The sequence below is a fragment of the Lithobates pipiens genome, unplaced genomic scaffold (genome assembly GCF_037356315.1).
Source record: "Lithobates pipiens isolate NorthernLeopardFrog02 unplaced genomic scaffold, aLitPip1_a1.2 Scaffold_19, whole genome shotgun sequence".
Lineage (NCBI taxonomy): Eukaryota > Metazoa > Chordata > Amphibia > Anura > Ranidae > Lithobates > Lithobates pipiens.
This window is the reverse complement of record NW_027507764.1, coordinates 285,272,116-285,293,981: the sequence shown is the minus strand read 5'-3', so window position 1 is coordinate 285,293,981 and position 21,866 is coordinate 285,272,116. Positions and strand designations below refer to the sequence as shown.

The following is a 21,866-nucleotide window of genomic DNA, read 5'->3' as shown; positions in this document are numbered from 1 at the left end:
CATTCTTTGGATGCAGTGAGCAGTCAAAGCCTATCTGGAAGCAACTGCTCAGGGTCACAAAACGGATGTTTTGTTTGTATTGCCGGACCGTCCTAATAGAGGACAGGCAGCGTCAAAATCTACCATTGCTAGTGGATTCGACAAGTAATTGTTCAAGGTTATGATTTGAAGCAGAAAGTTCCTCCTTTTCAGATCAAGACGAACTCCATGAGGGCTATTAGTGCTTTGTGGGCAGTGCATCATCAGGCCTCTATGGCTCAAATCTGTAAGGCCGCAACCTGGTCTTCGGTCCATACAGTCACCAGATTTTATCAGGTGAATGTGAGTGGGCGTGAGGATATCGCCTTTGGGCGCAGTGTGCTGCAGGCAGTGGTACAAGGTCCTCAGGTCTGATTACATCCTACTTGTTGTTCCCCCTCCCCTCAGATAGCATTGCTCTGGGACATTCCATCAGTAATTACTGAGACTCTGTGTCCCGTGATGTACGAGAAAGAAACTAGGATTTTTATAACAGCTTACCTGTAAAATACTTTTCTTTTGAGGTACATCACGGGACACAGAGGTCCCTCCCCGCTTCTAAACACTTATATTGCTTTGCTACAAAACTGAGGTGCTCCCAGTAAGGGGAGGGGTTATCTAGGGGTTTGAACTTTCTGTCTAGGGTGTGCCAGTGTCCAATCACCTAGTGATACCCTATATAACCCATCAGTAATTACTGAGACTCTGTGTCCCGTGATGTACCTCAAAAGAAAAGGATTTTACAGGTAAGCGGTTATAAAAATCCTATTTTATTGTGGGTTTTTTTGGCGGGAGATTGGTGTGCATAATTCCCGACACACATCCCACTACGTCTGTGGTTTGATTTAGAATTTAGAATGTGAATTTTTGAAACAAAATGTGATGTGGGGTTCCCCCCCAAATCCATACCAGGCCCTTTGGGTCTGGCATAGATTTTAAGGGGAACTCCACACCAAAATTAAAAGAAAATGCCCCCCAAAATCCATACCAGACCCTTATCCGAGCATGCAGCCTAGAGGTCAGGATGGGGGGGGGGAGCGAACACTCCCCACCTGTACCATACCAGGCTACATCCCCTCAACATGGGGAGGGTGGATTGGGGTGCCCCCCAAAGCACCTTGTCCCCATGTTGATGGGGACAAGGGCCTCTTCCAGGCAAACCTGGCGGTGGTTGTCAGGGTCTACGGGCAGGGGGCATATCAGAAACTGTACCCCTACCCAGTGTCAAAAAATACAAACCACAAGAGACCAGTTTTTGACAAATCCTTTATTACAAAAATAAAAAAAAGTGAACCGCGATGTACATCCATCGTCAATCACGGTGCCCGACGGAGCTAAAAAACAAACAAAATGCTCTGCCTCGATGGGAGGGCTCCTACCTACTGTTTTCTCTTCGCTTTGACAGGTGTTATATTGGCAAGGGCGGGGCCACCCCGTGACATAACCGGGTGACCCTGCCCCCTTTTGAATCACATGACATCAGAGGGGGCGGGGGCCATCGGGTGATGTAGCCACGTGGCCCGCCCTTGCCTATAAAAGAATTGTCAAAGCATACAGAGCGCATATGGCGGAAGCCCTCCCATCAAGACGGAGCATTTTGATTTTATTTTTTGGGTCCGTTGAGTGCCATGATTGACGATGGATGCGCTTTTTTTTATAAAGTATTTGTCAAAAACTGTCTCATGTTGTTTGTATTTTTTTACACTTTGTGGGTAAATGGGTAGGGGTACAATGTACATAGGGGTGGGGGATGAGATATGGGGGCCCCCTTATTAAAGATTCCGATAAGCCCCCCGCACGCAGACCCTGACAACCACTGGCCAGGGATGTTGGGAAGAGGCCCTTGTCCCCATAAACATGTTGAGGGCATGTGGCCTGGTATGGTTCAGGGAGGGTGCTCGCTTTTCCCTCCCCCATCCTGACCTCCCAGCTGCATGCTCAGATAAGGATCTGGTATGGATTTTTGGGGAACCTCACACCATTTTTTTTTACATTTTGGCTTGGAGTTCCCCTTAAAATCTATGCCAGGCCCAAAGGGCTTCATATAGACTGGGGAACCAGCATGGTTGTTTCCATAATATTAATGGCTCATTTGCTAAACATTATTGTATAGAATTAAAAAGATCAAACACTAGTAAATATATTTTCTAGGTATGATTCCGCTTAGCCCAATAGTCTAGAGGCCTTGAAGGACTTATGGGTTCAAATCCCCCAGAGGGATACTAAAAGATTGCATTGGACAATTAGCCAATGCACTTTAGTTTGGCTGATTCTATTATATTAACTATTCAAATGCATGCAATTGTATGTATGTATTCAATAATATTATGGTGTGGAATTACAAACAGCACACACTAGTTAACAAGCAGGACAAAACTTTGGATAGCCGCACACTGGAAAAAGACTTGAAATCCCATCTTTAATTGAAACTACGTGGGTCACATCAAAACTAGATCAAAAAATTCACAGCAAAAGGAATAACAGGGTAAAGGAAATCTGATGCGTTTCGCACCGTAATCAGTGCTTATGCATAGCTAACCATCTTTCAAGCAAATATGAAACATATAGCATAAAACATAAAAAGAGACAATGCATATCACATAATTGAAAGATTGAAGGCAATTACATACAGCTGAATCGCACTTGCAATTAGATCCTAACATGTGCTGCCAAGCAGTGAAAATACTCAAGAAAACTTGAAAGAAAGCAAAAAGAAAAAATATTTTTGACCAAAAATCTAACCAAAATGTAACTCTGAGGCCGCGTACACACGGGCGGACTGTTCGCCCAACCTTGTCCGCTGAACAGTGTTTGGGCGGACAGTCCGCCCGTGTGTGGGCTTTCAGCGGACAGTTTCAGCGGACAGTTGGACGGACAAAGTCTTTCGGAAATTCCGAAAAACTGTCCGCTGAAACTGTGTTTGAGCGAACAGTCCGCCCGTGTGTAGGCTACTTTCGAAATGAGCAAACTGTTCCCGCTCGGAAAGTCCGCCCATTTCGAGCGCGTGTACAGGTAGGCGGGGCCCGCGAAGGAGACGTCGCGGGCTCCGCCGCCTGGAATGGGCTTAAAGGGGAACCCCAACGCCGAAAAAAATCGGCGTGGGGGTTCCCCCAAAGTCCACACCAGACCCTTGTCCGAGCACGCTACCCGGCCGGCCAGGAAAGGGGGGGCGACCGTACCAGGCCGCGTGCCCTCAACATGGGGGGGGTGCCTTGGGGAAGGGGGGGCCGCGCGGCCCCCCCACCCCAAAGCACCTTGTCCCCATGTTGATGAGGACAAGGGCCTCTTCCCGACAACCCTGGCCGTTGGTTGTCGGGGTCTGCGGGCGGGGGGCTTATCGGAATCCGGGAGCCCCCTTTAAGAAGGGGGCCCCCGGATACCGGCCCCCCACCCTATGTCAATGAGTATGGGGTACAATGTACCCCTACCCATTCACCTGTGAAATAAAGTACAAAAAAAAACACAACACAGGGAAAAAATATTTTATTGCACAGCTCCGGGGGTCTTCCGTCTTCGGGGGTCTTCTCGCCGGACTCCTCCGCTATCTGTGTGTAGCTCTTTTACTAGCGGAGGAGTCCGGCTTTCTTCCTCCCCGCCGCCGGCCTCTTCTCCCGACTTCGGGGGTCTTGTCCCCCTCTTCGGTTCTTCTGCCGGGCCACCGCGCCTTCTTGTAGCTCTTTTGCAGGCGGTGGCCCGGTCTTCTGTCGCCGCTGCCTTCCGTTCTTCTGTCGCCGCCTTCGGTTCTTCTGCCGGGCCGCCGCGCCTTCTTGTAGCTCTTTTACAGGCGGTGGCCCGGTCTTCTGTCGCCGCTGTCGTCGCCGCCGCCGCCGCCTTCCGTTCTTGTTCTTCTTCTTGTTCTTCTTCTTCTTCTCCTGGAGATGTTGACTCGACGAGCTCTCCGGCCGGAATGCCAGAGCCGCGCTGTGCGGTCACTTATATAGTGACAATGGGGCGGTGTCACATGGTATATGTCACATGGGTTGATGTCACATGGGGACTATGACATCGTAAGGGGGCGGGGTCACCATGTGACCAACCCATGTGACATATACCATGTGACACCGCCCCATTGTCACTATATAAGTGGCAGCGGAGCGTGTCCCTGGCATTCCGGCCGGAGAGCTCGTCGAGTCAACATCTCCAGGAGAAGAAGAAGAACAAGAAGAAGAACAAGAACGGAAGGCGGTGGCGACGACAGCGGCGACAGAAGACCGGGCCACCGCCTGTAAAAGAGCTACAAGAAGGCGCGGTGGCCCGGCAGAAGAACCGAAGGCGGCGACAGAAGAACGGAAGGCAGCGGCGACAGAAGACCGGGCCACCGCCTGGAAAAGAGCTACAAGAAGGCGCGGTGGCCCGGCAGAAGAACCGAAGAGGGGGACAAGACCCCCGAAGTCGGGAGAAGAGGCCGGCGGCGGGGAGGAAGAAAGCCGGACTCCTCCGCTAGTAAAAGAGCTACACACAGATAGCGGAGGAGTCCGGCGAGAAGACCCCCGAAGACGGAAGACCCCCGGAGCTGTGCAATAAAATATTTTTTCCCTGTGTTGTGTTTTTTTTTGTACTTTATTTCACAGGTGAATGGGTAGGGGTACATTGTACCCCATACTCATTCACATAGGGTGGGGGGCCGGTATCCGGGGGCCCCCTTCTTAAAGGGGGCTCCCGGATTCCGATAAGCCCCCCGCCCGCAGACCCCGACAACCAACGGCCAGGGTTGTCGGGAAGAGGCCCTTGTCCTCATCAACATGGGGACAAGGTGCTTTGGGGTGGGGGGGCCGCGCGGCCCCCCCTTCCCCAAGGCACCCCCCCCATGTTGAGGGCACGCGGCCTGGTACGGCTCAGGAGGGGGGGCGCGCTCGCTCGCCCCCCTTTCCTGGCCGGCCGGGTAGCGTGCTCGGACAAGGGTCTGGTGTGGACTTTGGGGGAACCCCCACGCCGATTTTTTTCGGCGTTGGGGTTCCCCTTTAAGCCCATTCCAGGCGGCGGAGCCCGCGACGTCTCCTTCGCGGGCCCCGCCTACCTGTACACGCGCTCGAAATGGGCGGATTTGCCTCCTCCTTACGTGGGCGAGTCTGTTCATTTCAAAAGTTGAGCGAACTGTTTGGCAAACAGTTCGCTGAAACAGTCCGCTCGTGTGTGGGCAAGTCCGCTCATGCAAATTTTGAGCGGACTGTTTGCCGAAACTGTTTGACGAACAAGGTTGGGCAAACAGTCCGCGCGTGTGTACGCGGCCTTAGTGAAAATAGAAATGATATAAAAGATGCTGTAGGCATACACCACCTTATACAGGTGTGTATGAATTGAGATAAGTGAAAAAATGGACCAATAAGCCCTAGAAAGTGAAATGAAAATATTCAATTTTATCCAAGATGAAAAATTATTAAATTCCATGCAAGAAAAAGAGCAAAAAAAAAAAAAAAAGCCACACACTAGTTAACGGGCAGTTTAAATTTTTTTGTTTGTTTATTTTAATTCGCTTGTTCATTGGAAAAATAAACACAGCTGATGGGTGGTAGGTTGGCTGGGATTTGAACTCATAACTTGAGTGCTTTGAAAACATCTGTGCAGACCACCAAGCTAATGTGCTAAGTATGCTGAGACCATCATAATAGTGTAGTATGATTAATAAAATGAACATAAATAATTACTGCTTTATAGTCACCTGAATAAAAGAAATACCATGAAAAAAATAGAATACAACAGATATGCAAGTGTAAATGTTAAATACATGTAACTTTACAGAATAGCAGACATTACTCTGCAATACTCATTTAAATACTCATTTATAACTGTATTAGTTAGCAAAAGAAGAAAAAAAAACTAATAATACGAATTGCAATATACATCAATAGATGCACACGAGGTAGAGCACATCTCACAAAAAATGTTTTCTTCACATACATGGATCATGGTTGCAGTGCAGTGCTATATAATAACCTGATAGCAATTGGCACTTGCAGATCAGCGGAATAGCGCTGATTCTGAATTTACTAAGGCATGTTCAGCGCTAATAGCATGATTTCTCATTCACATGTTCACCTAGTTGAACTCTTAATTGCCTGAAACGACTGCTATTACACGTGGAGCGCCCATTACTTTGGGAATCTTTGTAAATCATCCCCAAAGTGTGCAAAAAAATAAAATAAATCCTGATCACCTCCGTAGAGTAGTACAATGTTACTATAGCAACACTGTATTGCTCTGATCACAGTATATTAAAAAATAAAAGTATTTAAAAAAATCTATAAAAAAAAGATTGCTTTTTTTTTTTTAACATACTGTCACTGTCACCAATCAGTGTCTCCGATCACCACCACACCAGTTATATAATGATGCTGTACTGCATTGGTGACAGTATGTAAAAAAAAAAATTGCGATTTTTTTTTTTTTATTTCTTCATTTTCCCAAAAATTTGGACAAAAAAATTGCAAGTTCAAAAAACTCACCATGCCTCTTACTAAATAATTTGGACTATCTAATTTCCAAAAACAGGTCATATTTGTACTGTACTGGCATTTTTGGGCCTCAAGAAATTAGGCCATCAGTACATCAGGATTGCTCGACTTTCAGATATATATACCAGAGTTTGTGGACTCTATAATGTTCCTACAAACTAAAAAATATAAACCGATTTGAGTAATTTTTACCAAAGAAATGTAGCAGTATACATGACCTAAATTTATGAATAAAGATAATTTATTTGCAAAATTTTATAACAGAAAAAGTTTTTTGTTTTATTAGCAAAAAATTTAAAAACCCAGTCGTGATTAAATACCACCAAAATAAAACTCTATTTGTGTGAAAAAATTATAAAAATGTACAATTTAAAGACATTTTCATTAAAACACTGGCAACAGATTCACTCCTTTGGACTTTTTTTTTTTTTTTAAACATCAACATACAGACAGAATGGCATACGTGATTGTCCCTAAAGTTTAAATAGCATTCAAGATATTTATAACAGAATATCACCAATTTAGGATTTAGGGACTGGTGATATGATGTATGCTATATAGAGAAAACAAAGGTTGTCCTTAAAACATTATAGATATAAAACAGTTGCAAGGTGTGTCTTTGAAAAAAAAAAAATCTAAAGCCTCAGGGGTTTTATATTTAACAAATACAGAAAGGGACTTATTGTTACTAAACCCACAACAGTAAAATCTGTCTGAATTTGCAGTAAAGCATGCTTTTTATATTCACTGTGGAACCTAAGGGGTTAATCCTCTGCCTTTTATAAAAAGACTGTTTGATCCTGCATGCATAGATCCTCCTCTTCTTGCATTGTCCCCATAACATGTCCAGATAAGACAGAGTCACTGGAGTCAGGCTGCACATGTTCAGTTTGGTGCGTATTGCTAGTTTTTTTTTTGGGAGAGTGCATGTGATCAGCACAGGGCCAATCGACACTGTCCAGACAAAGAGTCAGGGGTCCTGCATCCTGATAGGACAGCCAGTGCAGTATGAAAACTCCTCCTACAAGCTTTAACCAGGCACTGATAGAAGTCACAAGACTGCTATATACCACTGATGAGAAAGGGTATTTAGCATTTGTATTTACTAAAATTTTTGCATTTCCATGTTCTGTGTATGCAGGGTCCTTGGTTTAGTAACACTTTAACACAGCTGGCACTGAAAGTTTAGCACTATAGAGAACTCCTTGTGGCAAATTAATTTGCAGCTTACTGTGCAGGTAATATTTGCCAGCTGTTGACTGGCTGCTACATTTTCCTGGGGTAAATTCATCACAGTGTAAATAGGGTGGATGTGACTGTGGTATGCCAAGCAAATTCTATTAAACATATCACTTGGAAGAAAAGCAATAAAAAATGTATTGGGCAAAGTTTCCAGTGATTCCATTATAATATTACCTTAAAGTGTTTGTGAGTCCAATTCATGAAAGTTGAACTAAGCACATATATCTGTAGTGTTTATTTATCTCTCTCCAAAGCTGTTTCTCTCTGGTGCTTTGTTCCTCTGTTATCAGCATTAGCCACCTCTTACAAGTTCTCTGACACAGGAGATGACAGTAGCTGGAAATTACTGTCAGGGAGGGAGCTTAGAGGGAGATTAGCAGAGAGCTTGTCTATTCATAATACAGTTCTGCATGTTCCTTCGTTCCTCTGCCTATGTGGGGGGGAAGGTGCACCTTTCCTCCAATAAGCTCTCACACAGTGCGAGTCCAGTCTCCCCACCCACCCCTATGTACTGCTGAAAGAGGAAGAAAGATTTCTAACATGATCTGCACTTTTCAGAGTGTAGAAAGGGGAAGACAGCAGATATACAAGTAAAACTTTTGTAGGAGGGTTTATTTCATCTCTGTGTATCATCTAAGGCTATTCACTTCGCTGGGTATATGTGAGTGTTTACAACCACTTTAATATCTGCTATAATTCAAAACAGTAAAGATATTCTTTATAAAAACATAATAATTGAAATGGCCCAGAAATTAACATATCCAACTTTTGTAAACAATCTACAGCATTTCAGAACATTACAGACATATATAAATTTACCTTAGCAAAGGTATCTAGTTTTTCTTTGTCGTATAAAATTCTTAAAACACCAGAACATAATGGACAGCACGCTCCTGTGTAGACAAACAAAAAAGAAAAGTCAGTACCATTTAATAATACTGCACACATTTGGCAGGTATCTATTAACCATATGGTGTTGTAGTGAGCTAGAAAATGTGTATTTCAGTAGAATATAGTAGACTGCAAAAAAAGATACAGTATATATTTTAAATTAAATTTATATTATTTAGAGTAAATAATGGAAAACCTGTTCTATTGTTGCATTTTCAATCTGCCTGGGGAAACGGACCAGATTTTGGCAAAGTTCTGACTTTCAAACAATTTGCAATATATATAGTATTTGGAAAGAGACATGTGGGGATAAAGAGTGTCTATTAACCTTATTTTTTAGCAATAGTTAGATGCTAAATGTGTCAAGTTTTTCTGCTATGTATTGTATTTGTGTCTTGTAACAGACATTCTCATTCATTATATATCTCTCAGATGACTTTTGATATTACATATGATGTGGCTGAGGCAAAGCTTATAAATGATTTTAATTTTTTTTTACAAATATCTGAAACGTGTGGCTTGCATTTGTATTCAGCCCCCCTGAGTCAATACTTTGTAAAACCACCTTTCGCTGCAATTACAGCCGCAAGTCTTTTTGGGTATGTCTCTAGAGGCTTGGCACATCTAGAGAGTGACATTTTTGCTCATTCTTCTTTACAAGCTCAAGCTCTGTCAGATTGGAAAGAGAATGTCTGTGAACAGCAATTTTCAAATCTTGCCACAGATTCTCAATTGGATTTAGGTCTGGACTTTGACTGGGCCATTCTAACACATGAATATGCTTTGACCTAAACAATTCCGTTGTACCTCTGGCTGTAGGTTTAGGGTCAAGTTTTTTGCAGACTATAACAGGTTTTCTTGTAAGATTGCCCTGTATTTGGCTCCATCCATCTTCCCATCAACCCCAATAAGCTTCCCTGTCCCTGCTTAAGAAAAGCATCCCCACAACATGATGCTGCCACCATCATGTTTCCCAGTGGCTATGGTGCGTTTAGGGTGATGTGCAGTGTTAGTTTTCTGCCACACATAGCGTTTTGCTTTTAGGCCAAAAAGTTCAATTTTGGTATCATCTGACCAGAGCACCTTCTTCAACGTGTTTGCTGTGTCCCCCACATGGCTTCTCGCAAACTGCACGGAATTCTTATTGCTTTCTTTCAACAATGGCTTTCTTCTTGCCACTGTTCCATAAAGGCCAGATTTATGGAGTGCATGACTAATAGTTGTCTTGAGCTGTGAATCATCTCTGCAACTCCTCCAGGGTTACCATGGGCCTTTTGGCTGCTTCTCTGATTAATGCTCTTCTTGCTCAGCCTATGAGTTTAGGCGGATAGCCATGTCTTGGTAGATTTGCAGTTGTGCCATACTCTTTCCATTTTCGGATGATGGATTTAACAGTGCTCCATGAGATGTTCAAAGCTTGGGATATATTTTATAACCTAACTCTGCTTTAAACTTCTCCAACTTTATCCCTGACCTGTCTGGTGTGTTACTTGTCCTTCATGATGCTTCACAGAACAGCTGTATTTATAATTAGATTAAATTACACACAGGTGGACTCTATTTACTAATTAGGTGACTTCTGAAGGCAATTGGTTCCACTAGATTTTAATTAGGGGTATCAGAGTAAAGGGGGCTGAATACAAATGCATGCCACACTTTTCAGATATTTGTAAAAAAAATGTTGAAAATCGTTTATCATTTTCCTTCCTCTTCACAATTATGAGTCACTTTGTGTTGGTTTATCACATAAAATCCCAATACATTTACATTTTTGGTTGCAATATGACAAAATGTGGAAAAATGTAAGGGGTAAAAATACCTTTCTTACATCAGGGGACACAGAGCCAAATGTAATAACTATATGGGTTATTTTAGACCATCAGGTGCTGGACACTGTCATGTCCCTTAAGGCGTGTAGTTCCCCCACATAACCCCTCCCATTGCTGGAAGTCCTCTGTTTTTTCCCCTGACCGGATCCGTACTGATGTCTTTGTAATGAGCTAAATGAATGGTACCCAGGCCTCGTAATTCGAAGAAACAAAGTTTTGCTTTCAAATGCTTCTCTTTGAGAGCTGGGCCCTGGGATACAGTACTTTGTACAGTACAATGCATAGTAGTCCATTATGCTTTGCCTTTGCAGGGAATGAAACAGGAAGTAAACTCATCAGGGTTTACTTCCTCTTTAAGATTGGTCTTATTGACTTTGCTGAATCAGCCTTTTGAACCTTACGAGAAATTCTCTTGGTTCTTTTGACAAGAAAGATATTATTTTCTGGTTGCCATTTCTTCTGCTAAAAGAATATCAGAACCAGCGGCTCTGTCTTGTAATGCCGTGTACACACGATGGAATTCCACTCAAGCTGTCTTGCCTACACATGGTCACACCAAATTCCGATCGTTTAGAACTCAGTGACGTACGACGTGACTAGAAAAAGGAAGTTAAATAGCCAGTAGCCAATAGCTTCCATCTCATAGTTGAATCTGAGCATGCATGAATTTTGGCGTGTCGGAATTGCATACACATGATCGGAATTTCCGTTTTTCCGTCGGGAAAATTGAGAACATGCTATCACTTTTTGGCTGGCGGAAATTCGGACAGCTAAATTCTGATGGAGCATACACACGGTCACATTTTCCGATGAAAAGCTCTCATCAGTCTTTTTCTGGACGGAATTCCGATTGCGTGTATGCAGCATTAGAGCCATATTTGATAATGTATAAGAATGAGGTTGTTTTATGTCCTCATCCTGAATTCTTACCAAAAATGGTAACAGGTTTTCTTTTAAACCAAGATATTATTCCTCCTTCTTTCTCCCCAGAGCCTTAATCTGGAGAAGAGAAAGCACTAGTCTCTTGAGGTAGTAAGAGTGACCAGAGTCGATTTAAGGCGACCGCTCAGGTTTGCAAAACAGAGGTTTTGTTTGTACTGCCAGAGGGTCCAAGATGTGGACACGCAGCAACAAGGTCCACTATTTTCCAAATGGATTTGTCAAAGTGATTATTCAAGCTTCAGCTTAACCACTTGCCGACCGCCGCACGCCGATGTACGTCGGCAGAATGGCACGGGCAGGCATAAGGGCTTACATGTACGTCCTTGCCTGCCCGCCGGTCGGGGGCCCGATCGGGCCCCCGCCCGGTGCCTGCGGCGGTCGGTATTCGTTCGGGAGCGATCCCGGACGAGGGGACGGCCATTCATTCATGGCCACCCCCTCGCGATCGCTCCCGGCGAATGAAAATGTCCGATGACATCACTTCCTCTCCTGTAATGTAAACACAGGAGAGGAAGTGATGTATTCTCTCCTCCGTGTCGGTAGTTTTCGTTCCGGCACCGAGGAGAGAGGTTCGGTGAGTTGCACCAACACACCCCACATACAGTAGAACATGCCAGGCACACTCACACCCCCCCTTTACCCCCCGATCACCCCCCAATTACCCCTGCTCCCCCAGTCACAGTGACACCAATTGCTTTTTTTTTTTTTTTTTTTGCATTGGTGTCATTTGTGACTGTAGTAACTGTTAGGGCAGTTAGGGTTAGCCCCCTTTAGTTCTAATGTGCCCCCCTAACCCCCCCAATAAAGGTTTAACCCCGTGATCACCCCCCGTCGCCAGTGTCACTAAGGCTGGGTTCACATTGCAGCGGTTTATGAGAACGAATGTGATTCGCACCGCACTGCAGTGCAAATCACATCCGATCTCTGTGCGATTCGAGTTCAGCCATACAGATAGTATGGCTGAATTCGTGTCGCACCCGCCGCACCCGCCGCAAATTCGCACGGGACCCTTTTTTTGGCCCGCAGCAGAATCGGATCGCATGGGTGTTCACACCATGCGATCCGAGTTTGCAGATCGCACTGCGATATGCGAACTGATCTGGGGGTGTCATTAACATTTCACTGACACTCCCAGCAGTTCGCATAGGGCAGTGTGAACTGCCGCCGGGAGGAATGCGATGCGGGAACCCGCCGCAGATTCATGGCGTTCCCGCATCGCTCCAGTGTGAACCCAGCCTAATAAGCGATAGTTTTTCTGATCGCTGTATTAGTGTCACAGGTGACGCTAGTTAGGCAGGTAGGTATTTAGGTTCGCCGCAGCTTTTTATAGCGCCAGGGACCCCCATATACTACCGCATAAAGCCCCCTGATTGCCCCCTAGTTAACCCTTTCACCAGTGATCACCATATAACTGTTACAGGTGACGCTGGTTGGTTAGTTATTTTTTTTATAGTTTCAGGGCACCCGCCATTTATTACCTAATAAAGGTTTAACCCCCTGATCACCCGGCGGGTGTCATTTGTGACTGTAATAACTGTTAGGGCAGTTAGGGTTAGCCCCCTTTAGTTCTAAGGTACCCCCCTAACCCCCCCAATAAAGGTTTAACCCCGTGATCACCCCCCGTCGACAGTGTCACTAAGGCTGGGTTCACATTGCAGCGGTTTATGAGAACGGATGTGATTCGCACCGCACTGCAGTGCAAATCACATCCGATCTCTGTGCGATTCGAGTTCAGCCATACAGATAGTATGGCTGAATTCGTGTCGCACCCGCCGCACCCGCCGCAAACTCGCACGGGACCCTTTTTTTGGTCCGCAGCAGAATCGGATCGCATGGGTGTTCACACCATGCGATCCGAGTTTGCAGATCGCACTGCGATATGCGAACTGATCTGGGGGTGTCATTAACATTTCACTGACACTCCCAGCAGTTCGCATAGGGCAGTGTGAACTGCCGCCGGGAGGCATGTGATGCGGGAACCCGCCGCGGATTCGTGGCGTTCCCGCATCGCTCCAGTGTGAACCCAGCCTAATAAGCGATAGTTTTTCTGATCACTGTATTAGTGTCACAGGTGACGCTAGTTAGGCAGGTAGGTATTTAGGTTCGCCGCAGCTTTTTATAGCGCCAGGGACCCCCATATACTACCGCATAAAGCCCCCTGATTGCCCCCTAGTTAACCCTTTCACCAGTGATCACCATATAACTGTTACAGGTGACGCTGGTTGGTTAGTTATTTTTTTTATAGTTTCAGGGCACCCGCCATTTATTACCTAATAAAGGTTTAACCCCCTGATCACCCGGCGGGTGTCATTTGTGACTGTAATAACTGTTAGGGCAGTTAGGGTTAGCCCCCTTTAGTTCTAAGGTACCCCCCTAACCCCCCCAATAAAGGTTTAACCCCGTGATCACCCCCCGTCGACAGTGTCACTAAGGCTGGGTTCACATTGCAGCGGTTTATGAGAACGGATGTGATTCGCACCGCACTGCAGTGCAAATCACATCCGATCTCTGTGCGATTCGAGTTCAGCCATATAGATAGTATGGCTGAATTCGTGTCGCACCCGCCGCACCCGCCGCAAACTCGCACGGGACCCTTTTTTTGGTCCGCAGCAGAATCGGATCGCATGGGTGTTCACACCATGCGATCCGAGTTTGCAGATCGCACTGCGATATGCGAACTGATCTGGGGGTGTCATTAACATTTCACTGACACTCCCAGCAGTTCGCATAGGGCAGTGTGAACTGCCGCCGGGAGGCATGTGATGCGGGAACCCGCCGCGGATTCGTGGCGTTCCTGCATCGCTCCAGTGTGAACCCAGCCTAATAAGCGATAGTTTTTCTGATCACTGTATTAGTGTCACAGGTGACGCTAGTTAGGCAGGTAGGTATTTAGGTTCGCCGCAGCTTTTTATAGCGCCAGGGACCCCCATATACTACCGCATAAAGCCCCCTGATTGCCCCCTAGTTAACCCTTTCACCAGTGATCACCATATAACTGTTACAGGTGACGCTGGTTGGTTAGTTTTTTTTTTTATAGTTTCAGGGCACCCGCCATTTATTACCTAGTCTCACTAGTGTACCCCTAAATTTAGGGGTGTCTACTTTCCAAAATGGGGTCATTTGGGGGGGGTTTGTGCCATCTTGGCATTTTATGGCCTTCAAAACTGTAACGCCCTTAGAAAGCCTGAAGGCGGTGCTTGGTTTTCGGGGCCCCGTACGCGGCTAGGCTCCCAAAAAGTCCCACATATGTGGTATCCCCGTACTCAGGAGAAGCAGCAGAATTTATTTTGGGGTGTCATTTCACATATGCCCATGGCATGCGTGAGCAATATATCATTTAGTGACAACTTTGTGAAAAAAAAAAAAAAAAGTTTGCAATTTTCCCGCAACTTGTGGCAAAATATAAAATATTCCATGGACTCAACATGCCTCTCAGCAAATAGCTTGGGGTGTCTACTTTCTAAAATGGGGTCATTTGTGGGGGTTTTGTGCCATCTTGGCATTTTATGGCCTTCAAAACTGTAATAGGTAGTGAGGAGTGAAGTCAAATATTTACGCCCTTAGAAAACCTGAAGGCGGTTGTTGGCTTTCGGGGCCCCGTACGCGGCTAGGCTCCCAAAAAGTCCCACATATGTGGTATCCCCGTACTCAGGAGAAGCAGCAGAATTTATTTTGGGGTGTCATTTCACATATGCCCATAGCATGTGTGAGCAATATATCATTTAGTGACAACTTTGTGAAAAAAAAATAAAAAAATTTTTTTTTTGTCATTATTCAATCGCTTGAGGCAAAAAAATAAAATATTCAATGGGCTCAACATGCCACTTATCAATTTCCTTAGGGTGTCTACTTTCCAAAATGGGGTCATTTGGGGGGGTTTTGTACTGCCCTGCCATTTTAGCACCTCAAGAAATGAGATAGGCAGTCGTAAACTAAAAGCTGCGTAAATTCCAAAAAACGTAGTTTGTAGATGTGACAACTTTTGCGCAAACCAATAAATATACAATTATTGACTTTTTTTTTACCAAAGACATGTGGCTGAATACATTTTGGCCTAAATGTATGACTAAAATTGAGTTTATTGGATTTTTCTAATAACAAAAAGTAGAAAATATCATTTTTTTTCAAAATTTGTGGTCTTTTTACGTTTATATCGCAAAAAATAAAAATCGCAGAGGCAATCAAATACCATCAAAAGAAAGCTCTATTTGTGGGAAGAAAAGGACGCAAATTTTGTTTGGGTACAACATTGCATGACCGCACAATTACCAGTTAAAGCAGCGCAGTGCCAAATTGTAAAAAGACCTCTGGTCATTTACCAGCAAAATGGTCCGGTCTGAAGGTGGTTAAAGAAGAAAATTCTTCCTTCTCATATTAAGAGCACACTCATCCAGGGCAATTAGTGCCTCTCAGGTGGTGCATCATCAGGCCTCTATGGCTCAGTTCTATAAGTCTGCGACTTGGTCTTCGGTTCATACGTTTATCAGATTTTATTAAATGAATATTAAAGGTCATGAGGATATTGCCTTTGGGCACAGCTTATACTGCAGGGTGCAGTATGAGTCCTCTGGCCTCCTGTTTTTTGTTCTGTCTCCCCCCCCTTCAGTTGCCACTGCTATGGGACATCCCATACAGTTATTACTATGGCTCTGTGTCCCCTGATGTAAGAAAAGAAAATAGGATCTTTAAAACTGCTTACCTGTAAAATCCTTTTCTTTGATGTACATCAGGGGACACAGCGGTCCCTCCCTCCCTTCTTCTTATACACTTATATTGCTTGGCTACAAAACAGAGAACTTTCAGCAATGGGAGGGGTAATATGGGAGAAGTACACGCCTTAAGGGGCGTGCCAGTGTCCAGCACCTGATGGTCCGATATAACCCATATAGTTATTACTATGGCTCTGTGTCCCCTGATGTACAAAGAAAAGGATTTTACAGGTAAGCTGTTTTAAAAATCATATTTTTCAAGGCACTGTATATTTAAAACACATTCGTTTTTTTTTTCATTATATCCAGGGTTACCAAGAAACTCTGCAAATATACCATGTGAGAACAAGCACACTATCTGTTCCACGTACCTACTTGATTCAATGCCTTCACTGCCAGGAGCCATATCACAAACTTGTACAAGCAGGCAATCCCTGTATGAGTTTAGCTATAGTGTAGAAAGTACTTGTCACATATTCCTCTCTACCTCAAGGGCTGGACATTGTGGGATTAATTTTTCTGTCTTGGTCTGCCTCACTTCATGCTCTGTGTTACGTGCATTACTTGTTTTGAATGACAAATCTGTATGCTGTGATAGCCAAGACAGGTGTCTTTGTATATTGCTTTTAATTTTTATTGTTATGGGATAAAAAGTTTTATAAAAATTACTTGATTATTAAAAAAAAACAAGAAAGTACCTGTCTTCATTCTAAGACTGAGACAAGGGAAGGCATCAGGAATAGATGTGCATTATGCTTTCAACAACTGGTTGTCTAAAATGATTTGTACTGGGGGAATTGGTAATAGTTACCTTCATTTATGCAGTGCCTGCCTGTTTGTACAAGTTTATCTTCTACAGTGTCTGCATAGGTGCACTGCAGCATATAAGGTATACTTTATATTTCAAGTGCGAAGTATGTGAAGCAGATGCATTCATTGATGTTCTCACTCTTCATCTTGGCGAGCACAGCAAGCATGGGCGTAGCATAAGAAGTCGCAGGGGTCGCCATTGCGACCCAGTGTTCAGCTTCAGGGGGTCCATGGCTCCCTGCTGTCATTTTACACGCTACATTTTTCAACCACAAAATCCTGGAAACAGAATCCAGGTCCTTGTGTCTCTCATGGCCCCAGATGAGCTCTGCAATTCAGTCCCAAGCTTCAAGTTTTCCTTCTCCCCAGATCACAGGCCACACCCCTCCTCCGCTCTCATTGACCGGAGTAGAAAAGTCTGAGTGTGACTGAGTTTCCTTGGAGGATTGTGACTGAGCAGCCCGGGGCAGGGAAGTGTGGTGCTTGCTGCTGACAATGGCAGGGGGACAGTGAACTGCCTTTCTAACACACAGAACAGAGCAAGGACGAGGAGAGAACCGGGACAGGAGCTCTAGAACTCAGGTAAGAGACACGCTGCTGTGGGAGGAGTGTTCTCTCATGCGAGAACAGCTTGGAACAGGCTCACTGACACTGCCCTTCATGGCATCTGAGCTGCCAACACTCAGACAGTCAGAAAAGTTTTGTAATGTAAAAGATCCCTTAATACCTCCTGAGGGGCCCCAGATTTCTTTGTGTCAATTTGAGCAGCATCAAGGCTGGGGGGCCATACCATTACCAGGATGGTGGGGGGAGGGGCCACGTCATTACCAGGGGGAGGAGGGGGCCATTTCATTACCAGAGTTCTGGAGGGGAGGAGGCCATGTCATTACCAGGGTGGTGGGGGGAGGAGGCCATGTCATTACCATGATAATGGGGGAGGAGGCCATGTCCTTACTCTGATGTGAAATGTGGACCTGATGTGAAAAGGGAACTCCTGATGTGAAATAGGCACTCCTAATGTTGAGGGGAACTCTGATGTGAAACGGGGACTCCTGTTGTAAAATGAGGACACCTAATGTGAAATGGGGACTACTGATATTGAGGGGGACTCTGATGTGTAAAGGGGGATTCCTGATATTGAAGGGGACTCTGATGTGAAATGGGGGCACTCGGATATGAAATGGGGACTCCTGATGTGAAATGGGGACTCCTGATGTTGAGGGGGATTGTCAAATGGGGGCTCCTGAGGTGAAATAGGGGAACTCTGATATGAAATAGGGAGTCCTGATGTGAAATGGGAACTCCTGATGTTGAGGGGGACTATGATGTGAAATGGGGGCTCCTGCGGTGAAATAGGGGCTCATGATGTTGACGTAGACTCTGATGTGAAATGGGGACTCCTGATATGAAATAGGCACTCCTAATTTTCAGGGGAACTCTGATGTGAAATGGGAGCTTTGAAGTGAAATGAGAGTGCCTGAGGTGAAATTGGGACTCCTGATATGAAATGGGGGCTGTGATGTGAAATGTGGACTCCTGAGGTGAAATGGGGGCTCTGATGTGAAATAGGGACTCCTGATGTGAAATAGGCACTCCTAATGTTGAGGGGGAAAAGGAGACTCTGATGTTGAGGGGCACTCTGATGTGAAATGGGAACTCCTGATGTGAAATGGGGGCTCTGGTGTTCAGGTGGGCTTCTGATGTGAAATGGGGAATCCTGATGTGAAATGGGGGCTCTGGTGTTGAGGAGGACTTCTGATGTTGAGGGGGGACTCCTGATGTGAAATGGGGACTCCTGATGTGAAATGGGGGCTCTGGTGTTGAGGGGGACTTCCCACTAGGCAAACAGTGGGCATGGTTTAAATTACACTTAAATAGTGGGCATGGCGTGAAGGGGGTGTGGTTAACCACTTCAATACAGGGCACTTATACACCTTCCTGTCCAGACCAATTTTCAGCTTTCAGCGCTGTCGTACTTTGAATGACAATTGCGCGGTCAAACAACATTTTTATAATTTTGTTCCCACAAATAGAGCTTTCTTTTGGTGGTATTTGATCACCTTTGGGATTTTTATTTTCTGCTAAACAAATAAAAAAAGACTGAAAATTTTGAATAAAATGTTTTTTTTTTGTTTCAGTTACAAAATTTTGTAAATAAGTTTTCTCCTTCACTGATGGCGCTGCACTGACGGGCACTGATCAGGCAGCACCAATTAAGTGGAACTGATGAGGTGGCATTGATGGGCACTGATATGCAGCACGGATTGGCATAGATAGGCTGCACGGATGGGCATGGATAGGCGGCATGGATAGGTGGCATGAATGGGCATTGATAGGCAGCACGGATGGGTATGGATAGGTGGCACAGATTGGGCACTGATAGGTGGTATGGATGGGCACTGATAGGTGGCATTGTCAGCCGATCGGCTCTCCTCTACTCGTGCCTGACAGACACGAGTGAGAAAAAAACAATCACCGGCTCTTCCCATTTACACTGTGATCAGCCGTGATTAGACACGGCTGATCACGTGGTAAAGATTCTCCGTCTGAGACTCTTTACCGAGATGGTAATTGCGGTGTGTCAAACTGACACACCGCACACACCGATCGCCACGATGCGCGCCCCCAGTGGCGTGAAACAACTTAATATACTCAAGACGTCATATGACGCCCAGTCAGGGTATTGAAACCAATTTGCCACCATCATTCTGCTATGTGGCGGGCGGCAAGTGGTTAAAGAGAGTCTAGGATTAATGCAGAATGTGGTAATGTTAACCAGTTGGCGCCCAAGCTACGTCATATGACGTTGTGGGCTTTGTGGTGTTATATCTGAATGATGCCTGAGGTTACAGACATCATTCAGATATCAGCATTTTCAGCCGGCGATTCTCTGCACCATAAGAATGATCATAGCAGCTGTTCCGCCACTTGATCGTTCTTACGGGCGACGCCCCCCTCCCACCGCCCTCCGGTGCTTCTACTAACTCACCGCTTCCATCGGTGAGTCGGTCACAGGATCCGCCAGCCCCCGGATGATACCATAGAGATTTCCGGCAGACCAGATGGTCCCCGGAGTCTCTATGATTGTTCGGAGGCCGGGCACAATGTTATGACGTCACGCCCGGCCTCTGCATTCAAATTAACGGCGCCGCTTTGGCTGGGAAGTCAGGATCGTTTTTTGTTTTTTTAGGCTTCCCAGCCTAGAGGTGAGATGTGGGGTCTTATTGATCCCATATCTCACTGTAAAGAGGACCTGTTATGTCATATTCCTATTACAAGGGATGTTTACATTTCTTGTAATAGGAATAAAAGTAATCAAATTTTATTTTATTTTTTTAAAGTGTCAAACTAAAAAAATAACAATAATAAAAAAAAAATTAAAGCGCCCCTGTCCCCGTGAGCTCGTACACAGAAGCGAACGCATACGCAAGTCCCGCTCACATATGAAAACGGTGGTCAAACCACACATGTGAGGTATCACCGTGAACGTTAGAGCGAGAGCAATAATTCTAGCACTAGACCTCCTCTGTAGCCCAAAACATGTAACCAGTAAAAAAAATGTAAGCGTCGCCTTTGGGGATTTTTAAATACCAAAGTTTGGCGCCATTCCACGAGAGTGTGCAATTTTGAAGCGTGACATGTTGGGTATCTATTTACTCGGCGTACCTTCCTCTTTCACATCATCCAAAAAAAATTGGGATAACTTTACAGTTTTTTTTTTTTAAAGCATGAAACAGTTTTTTTCTGAAGAAAACGTGTTCGAAGATTTGCTGCGCAAATACCGTGCAAGATAAAAAGTTGCAACGACCGCCACTGTATTCTCTAGGGTCTTTGCTAAAAAAACATATATAATGTGTGGGGGTTCTATGTAATTTTCTAGCAAAAAAATTATGAATTTTACATGTAGGAGAGAAATGTCAGAATTGGCCTGGATGCGAAGTGGTTAAATAGGGAATGTACAGTGCAGAGTATGCAGCAGTGAGTAGTATGTGCAGCCGAGGAGTGCAGAGTGTATGGCTGTGGGTAGTATGTGCAGGAGAGAGGTACGGGACATATGGCGGTGGGTAGTATGTGCAGGAGAGGAGTGTGGAGTGCATATATTTACTGATATCTATACGTTAAGTGCTCTTCCCTATATATAACACTGATATCTGTACAATGAGTGGCACTCAATGTACAGATATCAGTGTTCATTATTATTATACAGGATTTATATAGCGCAGTTTTGCCAGTGCTTTACAACATGGGGGGGGGGGGGGGAGACAGTGCAGTTACAATACAATTCAATACAGGAGGGAGCTTACAATCTAGAAGGGAGGGTCAAGTGGAACAAAAGGTAATATAGCTGTGGGGGATGATCAGATGGAGAAAATGAAAATACAGTTGTTAGATGTGGGTAGGACAGGCTTCGCTGAAAAGGAGGGTTTTCAGGGATCGTCTAAAATCTAATTGAGTAGGAGATAATCAGACAGATTGGGGTAAAGACTTCCATAGGATGGAGAGGCTCTGGAAAAGTCCCAGAGGCGAGCATGGGAGGAGGTGATAAGGGAGCTAAGAGGTCTTGAGAAGAACAAAGAGAACAATTAGGTTGGTATTTTGAGAGTTGTGGATGGCTTTGTGAGTAGTTGTTAGTATTTTGAATTTAATTTGTTGGGTGAGCAGAAACCAGTGGAGAGAGTGACAGAGGAGTAGCAGACAGAGTGACTGGCAAGGTGGTTGAATCTGGCAGCAGCTTTCATGATGGACTGAAGGGGGGATAGACTATGTAGCGGTAAGCCAATGAAGAGGAAGTTGCAGCAGTTGAGGCGAGAGATGACCAGGAAGTAAATTAAGAGCTTTGTTGTGTCATTGGTTAGAAAGAGTCGTATTTTGCAGATGTTGTGGAGGTTGAGGCGGCACAATTAAGACAGTGATAGGGATGGACTTATAGTTGTGCCACCAATTTTTACAGAGAGATCAGGGGAAGAGGCATG

General features: G+C 44.9%; 1 protein-coding gene across 8 annotated transcripts in view; it reads right to left on the bottom strand.

Annotated features, from left to right (window-relative positions):
- Positions 1-21,866, bottom strand: part of RECK (reversion inducing cysteine rich protein with kazal motifs) — a 909,451-nt gene that overhangs the window by 104,136 nt on the left and 783,449 nt on the right. For all 8 annotated transcript variants that reach the window (XM_077491985.1, XM_077491988.1, XM_077491986.1 and 5 more), the window contains one exon: positions 8,532-8,605. In XM_077491985.1, coding sequence (XP_077348111.1) covers positions 8,532-8,605 — 74 coding nt within the window. The remainder of the gene's footprint in view (positions 1-8,531; positions 8,606-21,866) is intronic.